Source organism: Melanerpes formicivorus, unplaced genomic scaffold (assembly GCF_026170545.1).
Source record: "Melanerpes formicivorus ecotype bairdi unplaced genomic scaffold, bMelFor1.0.p_v2 SCAF_18, whole genome shotgun sequence".
In the NCBI taxonomy this organism is placed as follows: Eukaryota; Metazoa; Chordata; class Aves; order Piciformes; family Picidae; genus Melanerpes; species Melanerpes formicivorus.
Window position 1 is genome coordinate 243,799 of NW_027142370.1, and position 16,428 is coordinate 260,226.

Consider the following 16,428-nt stretch of genomic DNA (forward strand, 5'->3'; position numbering starts at 1 on the left):
AGTATCTTATGTATTTCAAATCAATTGTTTCTCATTTTCTCAATGAGCTCAAAACCTCATTAATTTCATTTCTTGCATTTCAGTTTAAGACTGAACTGTTTAAGTTCTTGATTTTTGTTCAAGTAAACTGATTAATAATAGGTAACACCAAACATCTAATTAGAAAGTCTCTGCAAAACTTGCTTTTCACAGACTTCTCCATTTCACTGCATGCACATTTCTGAGAATGAGATGTGCCATATTCTAGGGACAAATACTGTAATACAACATTTCAGTCAGAAAAAAGCATGCCTGGTATCCTGATGCCAGCAATCTTACCTCAAGCATGTTATAGATGATGTAGAGCTTTATGACAGACTGTCCCCTTATCAGATGATACATCATAGAGTAGTCAACATAGTGCATCATGAAGTAGCAGATGACCAATATAACTCCTTTGAGCATGTCACATACCTGAGCAGGTTGTAGCAAACGTCTATCACTGCAATACAAAGGGCAGAAAGTTCCACTAAATGTCATATACCCACAAAATGCAAATGCTACCAAGGCAACAGGAATTTACAGAAGCTGTTCATCAAAGATATTTTAATGTAGTTTGTTATGGCCCCTTCCCCTGCTCCTCACTCCAACATACAAGGAACACTGCAAGCATGGCACACTTACAGATCACTGCCCTGAACGGGAGCACCGGCTCTCATCTGCCACGCCCTTACTTTAATTGTCTTTATTGGGTAAGAGCTCCCACTCGTTAAGAGCTTTCTGCATGCACGTCCTTCAGTTCTTGATTTACCTTTCCTCTTCCAGCCCATTCTACTGATCATTTTGTCTTCCTCAGCTATAAGAAGTATAATTTCTTTAACCAAAAGAAAAGAGATGAAGCAGTCATCTTCAATTTCAGTATAACGAACCAGATGCTGAGCAACAGGTTTAAACACAATTCCACATCTTCTGTCTCTAAGCTCACCAGCAGCAAATGATTGACAGCAGAGTTTGAATTTGATCTTGAATGAATGCAGAAGTTCTCTATAGTTCCAAAAGTAACCCAGAAGGGTTACACAATTTCATCCTATGAACTGCTACAAGAAAGTATCTTTGCCTCAATGGCCCCATAGCAGCCATAAGCATAATGAAGTTGCAAGGAAGTATTTACTTGTCCATTTACTTAGTTTAGTATTAGTAAGATGCAAAGCATTTCAAGAGCCTTCAAATTAAATAAAAAGGCTGAGAATATAAAAATATACAGAAATAATTTCTATGACTTCAGGGAATATCAATGATTACTGCCTAAATCCACACAGGCACTTTTATTGCAGCTGAACCCTTTTAACACTCTTGCCTAATAACATTTACTAAAGGTTCCGAGGTGTGGCTCTGAAGATGAACTACTGTACAACTTTAGAAACCATTAAAGAGAGTTAAGAGAAGCTGGAACAGCTGAGCTCACTTCAAAAGACTATTTTTACAGTTGTGCATAAAGTGTGACAGAATACAGAGGGAAAGATTTCACATGAGAGTTAGTTACGGGTGTTTCTTCTCATGAGTGAGGAAAGAAGAATGAGAGAGTGTCAGAACTGTCATATGTTGTATTTCATCATCCCAGTTATAAAACACCAGGAACTAGAATCTTTCTGTAGAAATCTGTTGGTGTTTCCCTTCAAAGCAATCCAGGCCTAAAAGCAATGCTGCACAAGTGAATGAAGGGTTAATACTTTCCCAGCTTTAGTGACTCCATTCTTTTAAAACAGCACCATGTGAGCCTTTGTCCAATCCGCAGCTCTTCTATTCTCCTCCTCGATTCTAGAAACAATGCTGTGTGAATTATTTTGCAATTTGGCCAATTACACAGTTCAATATAATTTACATTAAAACTTCCATGTCTCATAAACCAGTGTGAGGGCACTTGTCCTTCAAGTGCACCTTAAGATACACTATTTCTGGTTTTGTTTTTTGGTCAGTTTTGTTTGTTTGTGTTTTTTTTTAAATCTATTATTCCATTAGTATTTCTAATACTTTTGCTACAAGTCATGCTCTCCAAGATGCTCTTTTCAGAATTTTACAAATGGTTTTGTTATGCTAAGCCTCCAGTTCCCACATTTAGCTATGCAGACTAGGCTATCAAGGAATCAAAGTTTTAAATTCAACTTCTGTGATTCTTAAAACAACGTACCTTAAGAGTAAAAAGTAAGGCTTATCCATTCTTTCTGTTATCCACTGCACAAAATCCTGTATGGCTTTACTATCACTACTGCTGAATACACCAAGCTATTTAAACATGAGAAGATCCTTCAGTCTGCATGAATTCAGAGTGAAAATCCAAGGCATTCCTCTACAGATAAACTCACTCACACTGTTAACACAAACTAGCAAATGAAGACAACACAGAAAAAACACATGCAGGGACTTCAGTATTCTACAGCATGTACTTAATTGTTCCAACTCCTCAGCCTTTGGGTGCATTTACCATTATGTGTAATAATTGAGAGAAGATCTCCACTGAAACAAACCCTTATGTCTCCAAATATAATTAGACAAATGCATGCCTAAGGGGACATACGAGCTCATTACTCATTTTAATGTGAGTGATGTGCATGTCTTACTACTATACCTCCCTAACCCACCACAACATGCTTATCTTTCAACCCAGTCAGTTAACAAAAGGAGAAGCATGCCAAGCTCAATGCTTCTCACAGTGATTGAGACACCTGCAAGTGAAACTACAGCAACATCTACACAGTGCACTGACTGACATCAAGCAAGTACCAGGAATCAAAAAACTGGTCTGCTACAGGAAAAAGCATTACTCTTTTTCAACACAATTCCTAAGCTCCAGGTTCAATACTCAGTTCATGGATTGTCCCCTTTCAGACATTCAGGAAATGCAAATCCAAGCCTTTCCTCTGTTTAGGAAACTATCGGATCGGTGTATGTCCTCCTTCAGAAAGCTAAACCCACATAAACCCTTACAAACAGGGAAAATTACTTGGCCCTTCCATAAAACTAAAACAGTATCCAATTAAAATACTACCAAGCATTCTGGCTACACCAACATTTGGGAACAACAATGACCTAGATGTTTTCTCTGATTACACATGTCACATTTGAGGGAAAAACCACTTTAGGTGTTACAAAACAAACAGTGAAACTTACTTGAAGATGCACCTAAAAGGGCTACTCAATAAAGAAAAATTTGGTGTGAAAAACAGCATCCTTCACAATCAATCTCCTTGGGCAAGTAAAAGTTACCTGATTGTCATTTTCAAGGTCTACTTGATACCATACTGGAAAGCCCATGAGCCACATCCCATACAGTATCAAAGAGCTCTGTCTCCATCTACTGGTTGATGCACATTAGGTTAAATCATTCCCAAGGGGTATGAACACCCAAATGCTCATGCTACCCAGCCACCTGTGACTGTTTCAACTGAACTGCATCTTGGGATTTCATAGCATCTTTCCTTCAAGTTACTAAGGCTGCAAAACAGCTCAAGGTATAAGCATCTACCCAACCAATCCCTCCTTTGTTCTGATGGATATATAATCAGAGTTACTTAATGTTAAATACAGGGTTATTAAAAATTAATCACAATTTACTGCTATTTGGTTTTAGTATGTTAAAAATCACAGGCAGCTCATGCACAAGTAACTGACTTCTAAAAAAAAACCAAACAAACAACAAGAGCAGGTGTTAAATGTTTTAATTAGCCTTGCTTATTGAAGTGGTTAAACCACTTGGAACATACAATGCATCTCTGGACAAACAGAGTCATTTAAAGATGGGAACACTATCACTGCAACAACCACTTAGAGGGATTTTAATCCTGATCATGAACTTAATGACCTGCATGCCTATACACATTCCAACTCCAAACATAACTATTATTTCTATAAATGTTATTTTACTTCACACTGAAAAAACCTTAATTGTTTGGCTAATAATGCACCGAGGAAGTGCTTTAGCATTGAGGTTACAAGTTTGAGCAAGCATTTTCTACAGCAAACCTTTTGCAGATGTGCTATTTCTTCAATATTAGCACTCTGAAACAGACAGCCACTGAGGTTTCTATTAATTACTAGCATATTTCAGTTACTGAAATGGTGGTTTAATTAAAGTTTTGATGAGGTATCTTTTCTTTTCCACTTTTACATCACAGACTTGCATAGAAACAAGCTGTGGGACTTTGGTTTACATGTAGCTATTTCATCTTGATCAAAGTCTTCATCCTGCAATGTATGCTTCATTAATGAAATGTGGTATAAGTTGCTTATCTTATATGAAGCACTGGCATGAATGATTAGATTAACACATAAGGGGATATTTTCCTCTTAGCACACCAAGTAAAGACATGAGAGAAAACGACCCAAATGTAAGTACTTTTCCATACAGTTACACATGAAAAAGTTTCAAAATGCACAAAGTGATCTAATGGAAATATTCTCCTAGAATTATGCTCAAATTGGGAATTCAGTTTGGCTTTTGGAAGAAAATAATTCAATCAAATTTAACATACAGTTTGAGACTTCAAAAAGAGATAATTTACAGCAGACAGGACCGAACTGTTGTAAAACTGAGATACACAAAATTGTCATAGAAGTGTGTCCCAAGTAGGACTCCTAAGATACAGGGAACTGAGCTTGCCAAGATTAGATGGCATTTCACTTCCCAAACAATAAAAAGCCTCTACATGCACATGACAAAGCACGAGACCATGCTAAGAACGAAACAAAACCAACCTTGCTGCTAGGCCTCGATGAGAGCTGTCTCAAAATAAATAAAAAAAAAATGAAGTTTCAAGTAAGTGACAACTGGAATTTCACTTTCATTAAGCTTTTATAACAGAATCAACTATAACTCAAGTCAGTAAATGAACATATGCTGAAGCGCTGTATTTTGTAACACAGAGCATCAGCTTCAAGCCTAATACTAAGACACCTGGCAAAGAAATTTCAGAACTCTGCAAAACTTAAAATTTACAAAAACACCTGCTTGAAGTACACACAAAACTACAGTTATGTGAAAAAGCTTAAGGCACTGTGTAATAAGTACAGCAGGGGCTACAGTTTTTCCAAGATACCTTATTTTAAATTGGGTTGAACCGGTCCAAAGGCAATCTTAGGTATTTTACACCTAAGATCACATCCTGTTTCCACACCAATGCATAAACATAACTGAATTAACTCCATCTGTCAGTTATTATTAAATGTTGGTTTCTCCTTCGAAGCACGTTGGTCAGTTTAGCTGTACTATTCACCTGCAATCAGTATTTTTACCGATTGCATGTAGACGTGTAAATTTGGCTGACAGCACAGAAGGAAAAAGAAAACTCAGGATTTACTCACCAAGGAGGAATCCCTGTGACACCACATTCCATCCTATAAAGGAAGTGAAAGTGCTCTTCCCTTCGGTCTGATTTACAAGAAAGAAAGAAAGAGAAGGTTGTAATGTTGCTACACTATGCACTGTCATGGAAAGGAGGTCGGAGTGGTTACTACAGAGACTACTGAATGCACCTGCCTGCCTTTGGTTGGTAGAAAGCCACGTGGTTTGGTGGACAGCTACGCTGCTTTCACAGTGAATTTAACAGTAGAAATTTATGTACTTAACAGCTATAGCCCTTAGCAAAAAAAAAAGAGGCCTAGGAGTAAGGGTGCAACAGAGGTTCAAATGTATATAATCACCTGATAATATGAGCAAGATCCGAATTCATTCATTTCATAGACAGACTTACAGAAAAACACAGAACGTGTCTAATCTGTAGGTATTTCCACATGGAAGACATGTGGAGATCTAGCCAATCAATCTTCACAGAGAAGAAAAGTGAAAATATGCTTCTGTGTTTGCTTGAGAAAACTAAAATTTGGAGGAAAAGTGTCTCATTTTCTGCTTGCCTTGTGGAAAATAAGTAAAATGCCTTTAAGCACAGTTAAACTGAGTCCCATCAGAGTTTCACTAACATGCACTTTTAGCTGTCATGTTATGGTGCTTTTCAAATGGTACAGAAGCTTGTCTACATTCCCACAAGAGCTTTTACTGGTGTTCAATATATTTTCAACCAAAGCCAAAAACTTAGCTCTATGAAAGTGCTCTTAAGAAAAAAGCATAGATACCAGTTTGCCCAGAATCTCTGGGTCTAAGGTGGGATTAAAAAAAACAGAAGAAAGAATCTCTTGAGTTTTCAGGTGCAGTTAGTTTTAGAAACCCATCACCAAGGACTTCAGTTCTGAAGAAAACTGCTAAAGCTCCATTTCTCTCTCTGCCTTAGATCTGCTGTTCCAGCAAGGATATGCTTTTTATGTTGTCAATATTTTAATAGAATGAGAGTAGCTGACAAGATTCAAAGACAATAATTTAGGAATCTTTTTCCATGACTTGGAATAAAATACAGCACAGCCAGTTTTTGTTGTTGTTGTTGCAATTTCAGATGTAATTCAATTTTGTGAAGAGTTTGTTAATTTTTTTAAGAGCACTCTGCTACTTACAGAGCAGAGCAGTAATGAAGTGGCACCAGCCAAAACCACCATGATCTGATGATTCAGCCTCTGCCAGTTTGGCCACAGCAATTTAACCAGCAATTCAGTTTACTTAATGACAGAATCTTGGATTCTTCTGACTGAAGTTTTCAAAGTTTTAGAGTCTCTCTCTCTCTCTGAAGTATTTATGCTAACACCAATATAGCTCTGACAAACACACAGAACTAAATTTATTCAAAAGAAAGAGCAAGTGATGAGGAATGATGACTTGGCAATCAAATTGAAGGACATACACTGTCTAGGCTGAAAGAGGAAACAAATTTAAGATACATTATTCTGTTCCCTTTCAGAGCCCTTTAAAATGATGTATTACAACATGTGGAAGAGGCTATGAAGCACTCCCCCTACACACAAATTCAGGCAGGAGTCAGCCCATCTTACACAGAATGTGGTTTTGTTATTTTAAAGAAGTAATAGGTAATAGAATATTTTTCTACACTGAGGAGAGGAGAAAGAGTTATGTGGAAATAAATGAAGAGTAAACTGGAAGGGAGACAGAACACTCATTGTTCAATCACTTCACTGAGGTGTTCAGAAAAAAGTCAAGATGAAGGGAGGAGCACTTTTATTTACTACACAGAATGGAATATGATGTGTCAGGTTCAAAAAACAACTAGTCATGTCTTAAGAGACACTTGACATTTGTGAGAAAGAGCAAGCGAAAAGATAAACAGCCACCTGCTTTGTAAGTACCTTTAATCATCACAGATGTTGTATCTATTGAACTCTTATTTTGTTACAAACACATAAAAACAGATTTCCTGAGCTACAGGAAAACACCACATCTTTTCTGACATAACAAATCAAATCAGCATAACCACAAAAACCACCAATAAAACCCCCAAAAGTGGAAAAAAGAGAACCATTTACATCTGAAAACATTCCACTACATCCTATAAACATTAATATTTTAAAGTTGGTGACTTTACTGACAGGTTCACAATTAATGAGTTACACAAAGCCTCAAGTAAATAATAATCTCCAAAACCATTTGAGGAAACTGACGAAAGAAACTGCTTCAGGAGATGTTACAGAACCAAAGCCTTCCTCACTCAAGACAATCTCATTTTCACTGCATCTCACATGAGAACACTTTAAAGTCAACATAGAGCTGAGCAGATTAGACCAGATTCTATCCTGCCTCACACATGAAAAACACTACCAAGCAAGCAGGTGCATGTGCATATACACACATGAGCATACATGGCATTTTCAGTACCGGTTTCTTTAGTATATTGGGCAATACCCCAACTGACCTGAATTTTATTATTTCAGCAAAAGCAACCCTACAGGTATTTACAAACAGGTACATCATTGGACTTGTCACCAAGCTAAAACTAAAGGGCTGGCACATTTCTTTTTCAAGACAGCTAGGAAAGCTGCTCACGCGATGGAAGCCTGAGATTCGGCTCAGCGTTAACAGCAGGATATTACAGAGTGCCACCTGCTGCCTATGTTAAGCATCACCAAGGTCCAAACACTTCAACCTAAGACTACACTTTTATTAGTATGCAACTAGACTAGCATTTGCTCTAATGAGAGCATGCTGTCTCAGCTACACATCTAAAAGCACACCACATATAAAAGACTATTAATAATGCAAATGCAAGCAACTTAACCTAAAAGTCAGGAAGTACCATGAATCAGCTTGGGACTTTGGGGAAATCCAGAATTTACACCCTGCAGTCCTTATTTCTTCAAGGAAAAGATACACCAGTACAAGTACTCCTTTTTATTTAGGCTAAACTTAAGCCTTAAAGCAAATAATAAAAAAAACCATCAACTTCCCTGTGGAGCAGCACCTTTTACAAAGGGAGTCAATTCTATCCAACCTTTGACTCCTATACCAGCAAGGCAAACCAAAAATCCCATGTGTTTACAACTTCTTAATATTGATCTGAACAAAAAAGCAAGGGACTAAGACATAAAATCTGTTAATATTACTCAGATTACTTAGTCCTATCCAATCAATATTCTTTAAAGTAAAGAAAACAACACATTTCATACACAGTTTACTGTGGAAATTGGAGAAATTTTGTTTCAATATCAAAGAGTCTATCAAAAGACAAGAGCCAAGTCATTTACTCAAGTCTAAGAAATCCTAAACCACTGTTCTAATAGATGTTAGTTAAAAGAATAGAACTATAGCATAAGGTTACATCCCTGTCCTTTACTAACCTGAATATGTCTAAGTGGTGTTGTTATCAAACTGTGGTACCTGAAGGACACAACAGTGACAGTCAGTGACTGGTAGAAAAGCTTAAAGGTCTCACACACACCTTTGCTTTGACCAGTTTAGACCAGGACTAGTATTTTACAGTGGAGGAAGTCGTCAGAGGTTCAAACATCATCAAAAGGTCATAAAATTAAGCATGTGTATAAACAGAGAAAGGTGATTTAAGAGGACTAACACCTTTCTCTGGAATCAACTTACCGTAAGCCATAGCAAGGCAAGGTGAGGAACCGGAACATTGCCAGAAAAACTCTCAAGGGAAGCAGGGTGAATATGTACAGAAAAGCATCCAGGCACAAAAAGATTCCAAAAAACATCAACTACATTACAAAAAAGAAAACAGAACTATGTTAGTTATCTATAAAGAGTTACAAAACATTTCTAAAGAGTTATTTTATGAAAATAAAATTTACTTAAGACTCATTGACCAAACAAGCACAATGCTCTCACAGGCTCAACCAGCTGAACTGTAGGAAAAATAACATGCTATTCACTTGGAAGACTATTCAGCAAAAATTTTGCACCATCAGTTCCAAGCAGAAAAGGCTTTTGCAGATTTCCATGGCTCACTTAACTCAATATTGAAAAGATGAATTGCACTTGAATACAACTGCAGCTCATTTCCCAGTGGTGACTTTCCTCTAAGGCTACAGGAGTTGGTGTTTTTAACCTTAGAAAAACGACAGAGCAGTACATCTGCACAGCTATTGTCTGCCCACCTCCTTTGGAAGAGGCACTTTTTGATTTTTGCAAACTTTGGTACTTTTGTACTGCATAGCTAATTACAGCCATGGTGGCCCTCCTTCCAGGAACACGCACCCTTTTCATACAAAGAAGAATATAATCCGGGGAACTTCCAGTTGCCCTCAGTTGAAATGTTTCATATCCTTAATTTACAGAAACAGTTATTTTCATTATAGCCACAAAACAAGCAATTCTATAGCCAAACTAGACCTAAACTCTGCAACTATAAAGTTCTTATAGATGAGATTCTCCCCACATGGCATTCCTGGGACTCTAGCCACTGTGTTTCCATTGGACTAGAAACTACTGTTTTTTCCGGCAAGGACAATCACTTAAAGAGGGAACCTTAACCAGTTCCACAAATAAGACTTGCAACATCTAAGCAAGCCTAGGTATCTACAACAAATAAGCATTTACATGTGAAAGCTGCCTGCACTGCTGATGGGAAAGGAGGAGCTGGTTTGGGAGGGGGAAGGGGAGCAAAACAAAGCACAAGTAAATTACTTCTATCTCCCACGATCATTTGTTCCCACATGCTGAAAGTTTTATTGGAAAACCATGGTGATGAGCTTCCAGAATCACTACTGTGGTTTGGAGATGGCATGTTATAGTCTACATAATTACAATGGAAATGATGTAGAACTGATGTATTTTTCGACTGAGACTCTACCATAATTCAACAAGTCCAAGTGCCGGGTGCTGCACTTTGGCCACAACAACCCCATGCGCAGCTACAGGCTGGGGTCAGAGTGACTGAGAGCTGCCAAACAGAAAGGGACCTGGGAGTGCTGATTGACAGCTGCCTAAACATGAGCCAGCAGTGTGCCCAGGTGGCCAAGAAGGCCAATGGCATCCTCGCCTGCATCAGGAATAGTGTGGCCAGCAGGAGCAGCGAAGTCATTGTGCCCTGTACTCTGCATTGGTTAGGCCACACCTTGAGTCCTGTATCCAGTTCTGGGCCCCTCAGTTTCAGAAGGACATTGAGACACTTGAAGGTGTCCAGAGAAGGGCAACAAGGCTGGGGAGAGGCCTTGAGCACAAGCCCTATGAGGAGAGGCTGAGGGAGCTGGTGTTGTTTAGCCTGGAGAAGAGGAGGCTCAGAGGACGCCTCATTGCTGTCTACAACTACCTGAAGGGTGGTTGTAGCCAGGAGGGAGTTGGTCTCTTCTCTCAAGCAACCAGCACCAGAACAAGAGGACACAACTGGAATGGATATAGTGATGGAGTGAAGACATCACCCATGGAGATGTTAAAAATGCAACTGGCTGTGCTCCTGAGCAACTTGCTGAAGGTGACATGGCTTTAAGTATGGGCTTGCATTCATCCTGTGACCTTCTGCAGTAACTGACTGGGAATTGAGTTTGATAAAAGTAGGTCCCATTGTGGAGCAAAGATAAATGTAATGATACTGAAGAGGGAACCCGCGTGCTGCTGACAAAGCAAATCTACTCTCCCTCCCTCCTCCACCGCTCTTTCATCTTTATAGCCCCACCTCAAGCTACACAGCTACCTTTCTGCCCTTGGGTGGACTCTGGATTTTCAAGCATTCTTGCCTGAGCAGCTCAGCTGACTATCCTAGCAAAGGACAAACAGAGGAAGGAAAGTGAAGTACTCACTGCCAAATTACGAGCTGATTTAACTCTGTGCTGAAGTTACTAACACTGCAAATTCGTCACTAGATGTTTCAATCCTTTTAGTAGCAAAAGTGTGTGCAAAAACAACTTTAAATACTTCAATGCAGCAGATTTAATCTCTAAATGAAAACAGATCCTGAAGTGTACTTCACCTTCTCCAGCTCTTTGGGTATCCGCATGCAGGTGTACACTCTCTCTCTCCGCTCAGTGTATTTCGCCTCATTGTGTTCAAGGAAGTAACCTCTTGTCAGCTCCGCACTGATGAATCTCAGCAGTGACAAATCTACATTCAGAACACACATAAGTGGAAGACACTTCAGGCATCACCTACAAAGAGTGAGAAAACTGCTACACTTTTGTTACTTGCTACAGGTCTCATTTACACCACATCGAAGGCAAAAGGATTCTGCTGATTACAACCAGAATGTCAAGTAACTTCGTACGGAAGGAGCTGTATGAGAAGCGAGTCCTGTGCTCCTCCAGTCGCCTGTTGCCTCCCAACAAACAAAGCAGGCTACTTTTCCCAGTCAATCATTTTCATCAGACTTCTCAAAACATTACTTGAAGCAGCTACACTGCAATATGCTGAGTGGATCTGATCTTTAATGTACTGACAGCCCTCCTAAATTTACTGAGCTCTATTTCAGACTTCTTAAAAGTTATTTTCTCTCTCAGCAACACTAGCAGCTTGTCCTATATGGAACAACTTTCTGTAAGATCAAAATGTTCATGGGCACACAATCCCAACTGACTCAGTGCACAAACGTTACAAGCATGATGATAAGACCATAGTCTTTCAAGACCAAAAAGCTATCAAGTGTGTACAGGTATTCTGCACTGTAATGGCTGAAGGTAGCTAAGTCAAAGGCTGACTGATCTATGCTTACTCAGTTCATATGGCTACTAAAAAAGACTTTGTGCAGAGGAGTTACACAAAAGGAAATTAAATGTGGAATTGTGAAAATTCAGGCTGTCAGCACAAGGAGCTTGAGCTTAAGCTTCAACACTCACTGATGAGGACTAACATCACCACCTCCTGGTAATGCTTCCACTGTGACAGGGCACAACACTACAATGGCATTCAACCTTTCTGGTTACTACTGGCATTCAAAACCAGAAACTCTCAGTGTTCACACAACATCCAAAAGATGGAAAACATTTATCTAGGCAGACAGGTGAAAAGGTACAGAGCATTAGCTAAAGTTTTAGTGACTACAGGAGAGCAAGAAAGGGTGGACCATGCATGGCACAGTACTCCGTATTTCTGGGGAGAGAAGAGGAGGATGCACAATGCATCCTTAGTGAAACTGCTGTTCGCAGAAGAATACACACACAGATACTGCGTGTGAAGAGTTCACCCAGAACAGGCGGTGGAGTCTCAACATTCATGACATTGAACATGGAGACCATTAGCTGCAAGGGCAGCCCGAAAATTACAAAGCCTTTAAAAGCAAAGAAATCAGCTCAAACAAAAGTCAGGGTGTGCTTACAACCTACACCACACCTTGGTGGGGGGCAAGTGTACTGAGCGTGATCAGAACTTGTGAGGATTACAAACGGGCATTCGGAAGTTTGTGGTGGTACACCCACATTCTGTGGGTGTCTAGCACCGTGATTTACCACTGTGCTGATACTGTTTACAGCTAAATAATTCACTGGCTGCTGGTTCATTATGTATTGGTAATAAATCATGCAAATCATGATTTGCTTTGAACTAGCTGAACTGAATAGTTTCCCCTTGTACAAGCTTGTTTGGATAGTGATTTTGATGACTTAGATATTACTGATCCACTTCTAAGCAGGCCAAAGCATGAAAAGTGAAACCAGCGTGTAGTCTAATGAGTAAAAGCCTAATATTTACATGTAAAGTTTCAATCAAAGTTCATCCCAGTGAAGAAAGGCAGAAGTTCATACCACTAAATCATTGTTCAGATTCCTTGCAAACTTCTTTTCTGAAGTCTTCCTTCCTTAACACTTGTAACCTTTTTAGTTTTCCCAATTATATATCAATTAAAAAGTTAAAAGGATATAGCTTTTAAGGATATAATCTTAGGTATAAAGACAAATTAACTACTCTGTTAACTGCCTAGGTGTATCTCCTTCCATCTCTGATAACTGACCTTCTCTAAGTTAAAGATAACGCGTCTGAGCAAGCAAAGTTCCCTGCAAAGTAAATACATATACATGGGTAGCCATCATTGAGTACTTACAGGTCCCTTGATTCTAACTAATGAGCTGTTCCCACTCCTCACCTCAAACAAATTGGTTCCCAGGCCTACTGTTGAAAACCAAGTAATTTTAAGTTTCCTCCACCTGGCTAGAATTTCATGCCCTAGATATTGAGAGAGTGAGTGACTGAGCCCAGAACGACTGCAATCTCTCCAGTGGCAGGGGATGCAATGAAGACAGCCAGCTGCTCAGCCGCCTCTTTTCTGAGCGCTTACTGCCACCCAGCATCAGCCCTAGCTCTCTGCCACCTGTGAAAAACATCAGTGGCAAACACTGCTGGAAAAACACAGTAAGCAAAACATCAGGATGATACACCAAGGAAGGACAGAGTAATAAAACATTTGGAAAACAGCTTAATTCTGGTATCAAAGCATCATGTTCTTGTAAAAATACGTAAACACTTTAATTCCTACATCAGGTTCCTTCCCTGCTTCAGGTCTCTCTGCTTTGCAGTCAGAAAGTTTTAGTGTGTTGCCTAAGTATCCAGATAGCATACTTTTAATGCTTAAAATATTTTCATGCATCTCAGGACAGGAAAGCACAAGCATCTTTGGAGCATAAAGGCCACTAATTGTTTAAGAGAAAAAAACAAGGATTTACCTAAGCTATACTTCGGTGCATAGCTATGCGACGGATAACCATTAACCAGAAACGGGGAGGAAAGGCACTGCATGTCAGTAATCTCTGTTGTTATATAATCTGAACTTTAATCCTAAATGCAGCAATTCCAGGCACTAACTTCACTCTCACACTTCCTCCATAAACACTCAAAATCAATCAGTCAAGACTAAAACCACATAATTTCTTTCTTCCTTAAGAGTTTTTCTCCTCTGGACTTTTCTGTATAGTACTAGCCCTCTTTTCCCACTGTGAAAATCACTGCCTCTACGTGGTATTTAACATAGTGTCAAGCAGCCTGTTCTTTTCACGTTTCCTTGTCCTGAAGGGTAAGAAGAGTGCCAATGATTTTTAACTACTTCTTAATTTAAAAATCAGTTGCTTGAATAGTTAGGAATTTGCACACACAGAGATAACAATTTCCTTACTTTAATTGTTCTGTATCCCTCAGGCACATCCATACATATCCAAAACATTATTTTTTTCCCAGAACAAAGCAATGTGTAGCACTACAATCGAGCTAATTCCTTAAAGCCACATAAATTACATCAACGCCACAGAACTGTAGTCAATGATGCTGCAATTCCTATGACATAAGGCATGTCAGAAACTAAGACAGCACCTGTCAGACTCTGATGGAAAGCATTCAATTGCTGGCAGACTGATTTAAGTTAAATCCTCATTCTTATTTCTTAAGACCTGTGGTATCACATTCAAGCCAACACTGAGGCAGAACGCCCGGAGATTTGACCAACACTCTGAGCACTATCCAGATTTTCAGTGAGCCACTCAAGAATATGGTGCTAATAAAGTTGTTTATAACCTTGCCAATATTAAATCGACCCTGTCACACAGAGTGACCATTTTTACAAGGGAATTAAAAAAAATAAGGCAGGGCTATTTTCGAAAATTACTCTGTAGGTACCTGAAACAACCAGCTCAAGTGTAAATGTAAACGTAGCTGCAGACTGATAGCAGAGGACATGGCATTTCCCCCTGTTTTCCGCTACAAAATCCTCAGCTAGACAACTACACTTACTTTAAAAGACTTCTAATAATCTGCACACAACTTCGAGGCTCCAACAGCACCGTTACTTTCCACAGTAGAAGCAAAGCACTGCTACATGTCTGCGACAAGAAGTTAGGGCAGGGACGCGTTGCTCGTTCTACACCCACGAGGTTCCGACCCGCGGGGCTCCGTAGCCCAGCTCTGTGCCGTTCTGCCAGAAGCCGCTTGTGCGACACGCTCGCTGCAGTCACTCCTTTGCAGGTGTCACCCCTAACACCCTGACTTAATTTCAGCGCACGGACCACGTCCGTGCAGTTCCCAACCTCCCGGCGATTCCCTCCCAAGGCGCTGCGTGCCGGGGCGCTGGGACCGCACTGCCCCGGCTCCCCTCGCGGAACACGCTGACACAGGCAGTATCGGCTGCGGGGCTCATTTCACTGACACGGGCGGGCTTGCCGACTAAACGGCAGGACAGGCGAAGGCGGAGTAGCCGGCAGAGAAGCTCCCGCCAGCCCGGCCCCGCTACCAAGACGGCAGAGCGCTGCCGCTCCGCAGGCCCGCGACATCCCGGCGCACTTTTCGAAGTCGCTGAGCGAAGTTTGCACAGGCAAACGGCCGCGGCGGCCTCGGTCCCGCCTCAGGCGCCCACCTCTGCCCCGACCCCTCCGGCGGGACAGGCTGCGCACTAGCGACGCGCCCCGGAGGCGCCGCCCGTCCCGGGCCACACCGCCACGGCCCCCACGGTCTCCCAAGCGGGACCAACAGCGCGGGGGCCCTCGCTGCCCTCCACCCATCCCAGCCGGCGGGAGAAGGCCTCTCGCTCCACCGCCGCTCCTCACCCGAGAGGCTCCGCTTCTTCTTCCTGCCCCGGTCGCTCTCGTAGAAGCCCAGCGTCTCCGTTCGCTGCTGCGAAGACGGCTGCCCCGGGCCGGCGGCAGGCGGCCGCGGATCGCCGCTCCCCCAGAGAGTTTTCGGCTCCCCTCGGCCGCTATCCTGCTGCTCCGGAACACCGCCGCGCCGTCCTTCCCCGCCGCTGCCCGGCGCGGCGGCAGAGGCAGCGGCGTCGGCAACGCCGGCCATGTTCGCCGCCAGCAGCAGCAGCGCCGCCCGCCCCGTTCCGCGCCCGCCGCCCCCGGGCCGCGCGACGCGCCCCTGCCGGTGACTCATCACCGCGCGACACAGACGCGACCGGGCCACCGCGCGAGGGCCCGGCGCGCGGGGCGGGGGCGAGGGCGGCGCGACGCCATCTTGGCGTTAACTGCTTAGCGGCCGGCGGGCCCCGGCTCTAGGCCCGCCTCCTCTCGCCGCCTTCCTCCGGCCGGCCGCGGAGCGTGCCGATTCGTACGCATGGCTGGGCAGACGTACAGTTGTTCATGTACGAAGGGTGTGCAACGGTCCCGCTTTCGCCGGACGCAGGGGCGGGGGCACGGGCA

General features: G+C 41.8%; 1 protein-coding gene across 2 annotated transcripts in view; it reads right to left on the reverse strand.

Annotated features, from left to right (window-relative positions):
* TAPT1 (transmembrane anterior posterior transformation 1) overlaps positions 1-16,246 on the reverse strand; it is a 34,699-nt gene extending 18,453 nt beyond the window's left edge. Inside the window, exons 1-5 of one of the 2 annotated variants that reach the window (XM_068149227.1) lie at positions 15,835-16,246; positions 11,292-11,422; positions 8,963-9,081; positions 4,732-4,755; positions 319-481 (exon numbers count right to left, since the gene is read on the reverse strand). In XM_068149227.1, the coding sequence (XP_068005328.1) occupies positions 319-481; positions 4,732-4,755; positions 8,963-9,081; positions 11,292-11,422; positions 15,835-16,162 (765 nt within the window). In that variant the 5' untranslated portion in view covers positions 16,163-16,246. The remainder of the gene's footprint in view (positions 1-318; positions 482-4,731; positions 4,756-8,962; positions 9,082-11,291; positions 11,423-15,834) is intronic. The other variant, XM_068149228.1, reaches the window with a different exon arrangement.
* Positions 16,247-16,428: the final 182 nt, after the last annotated feature.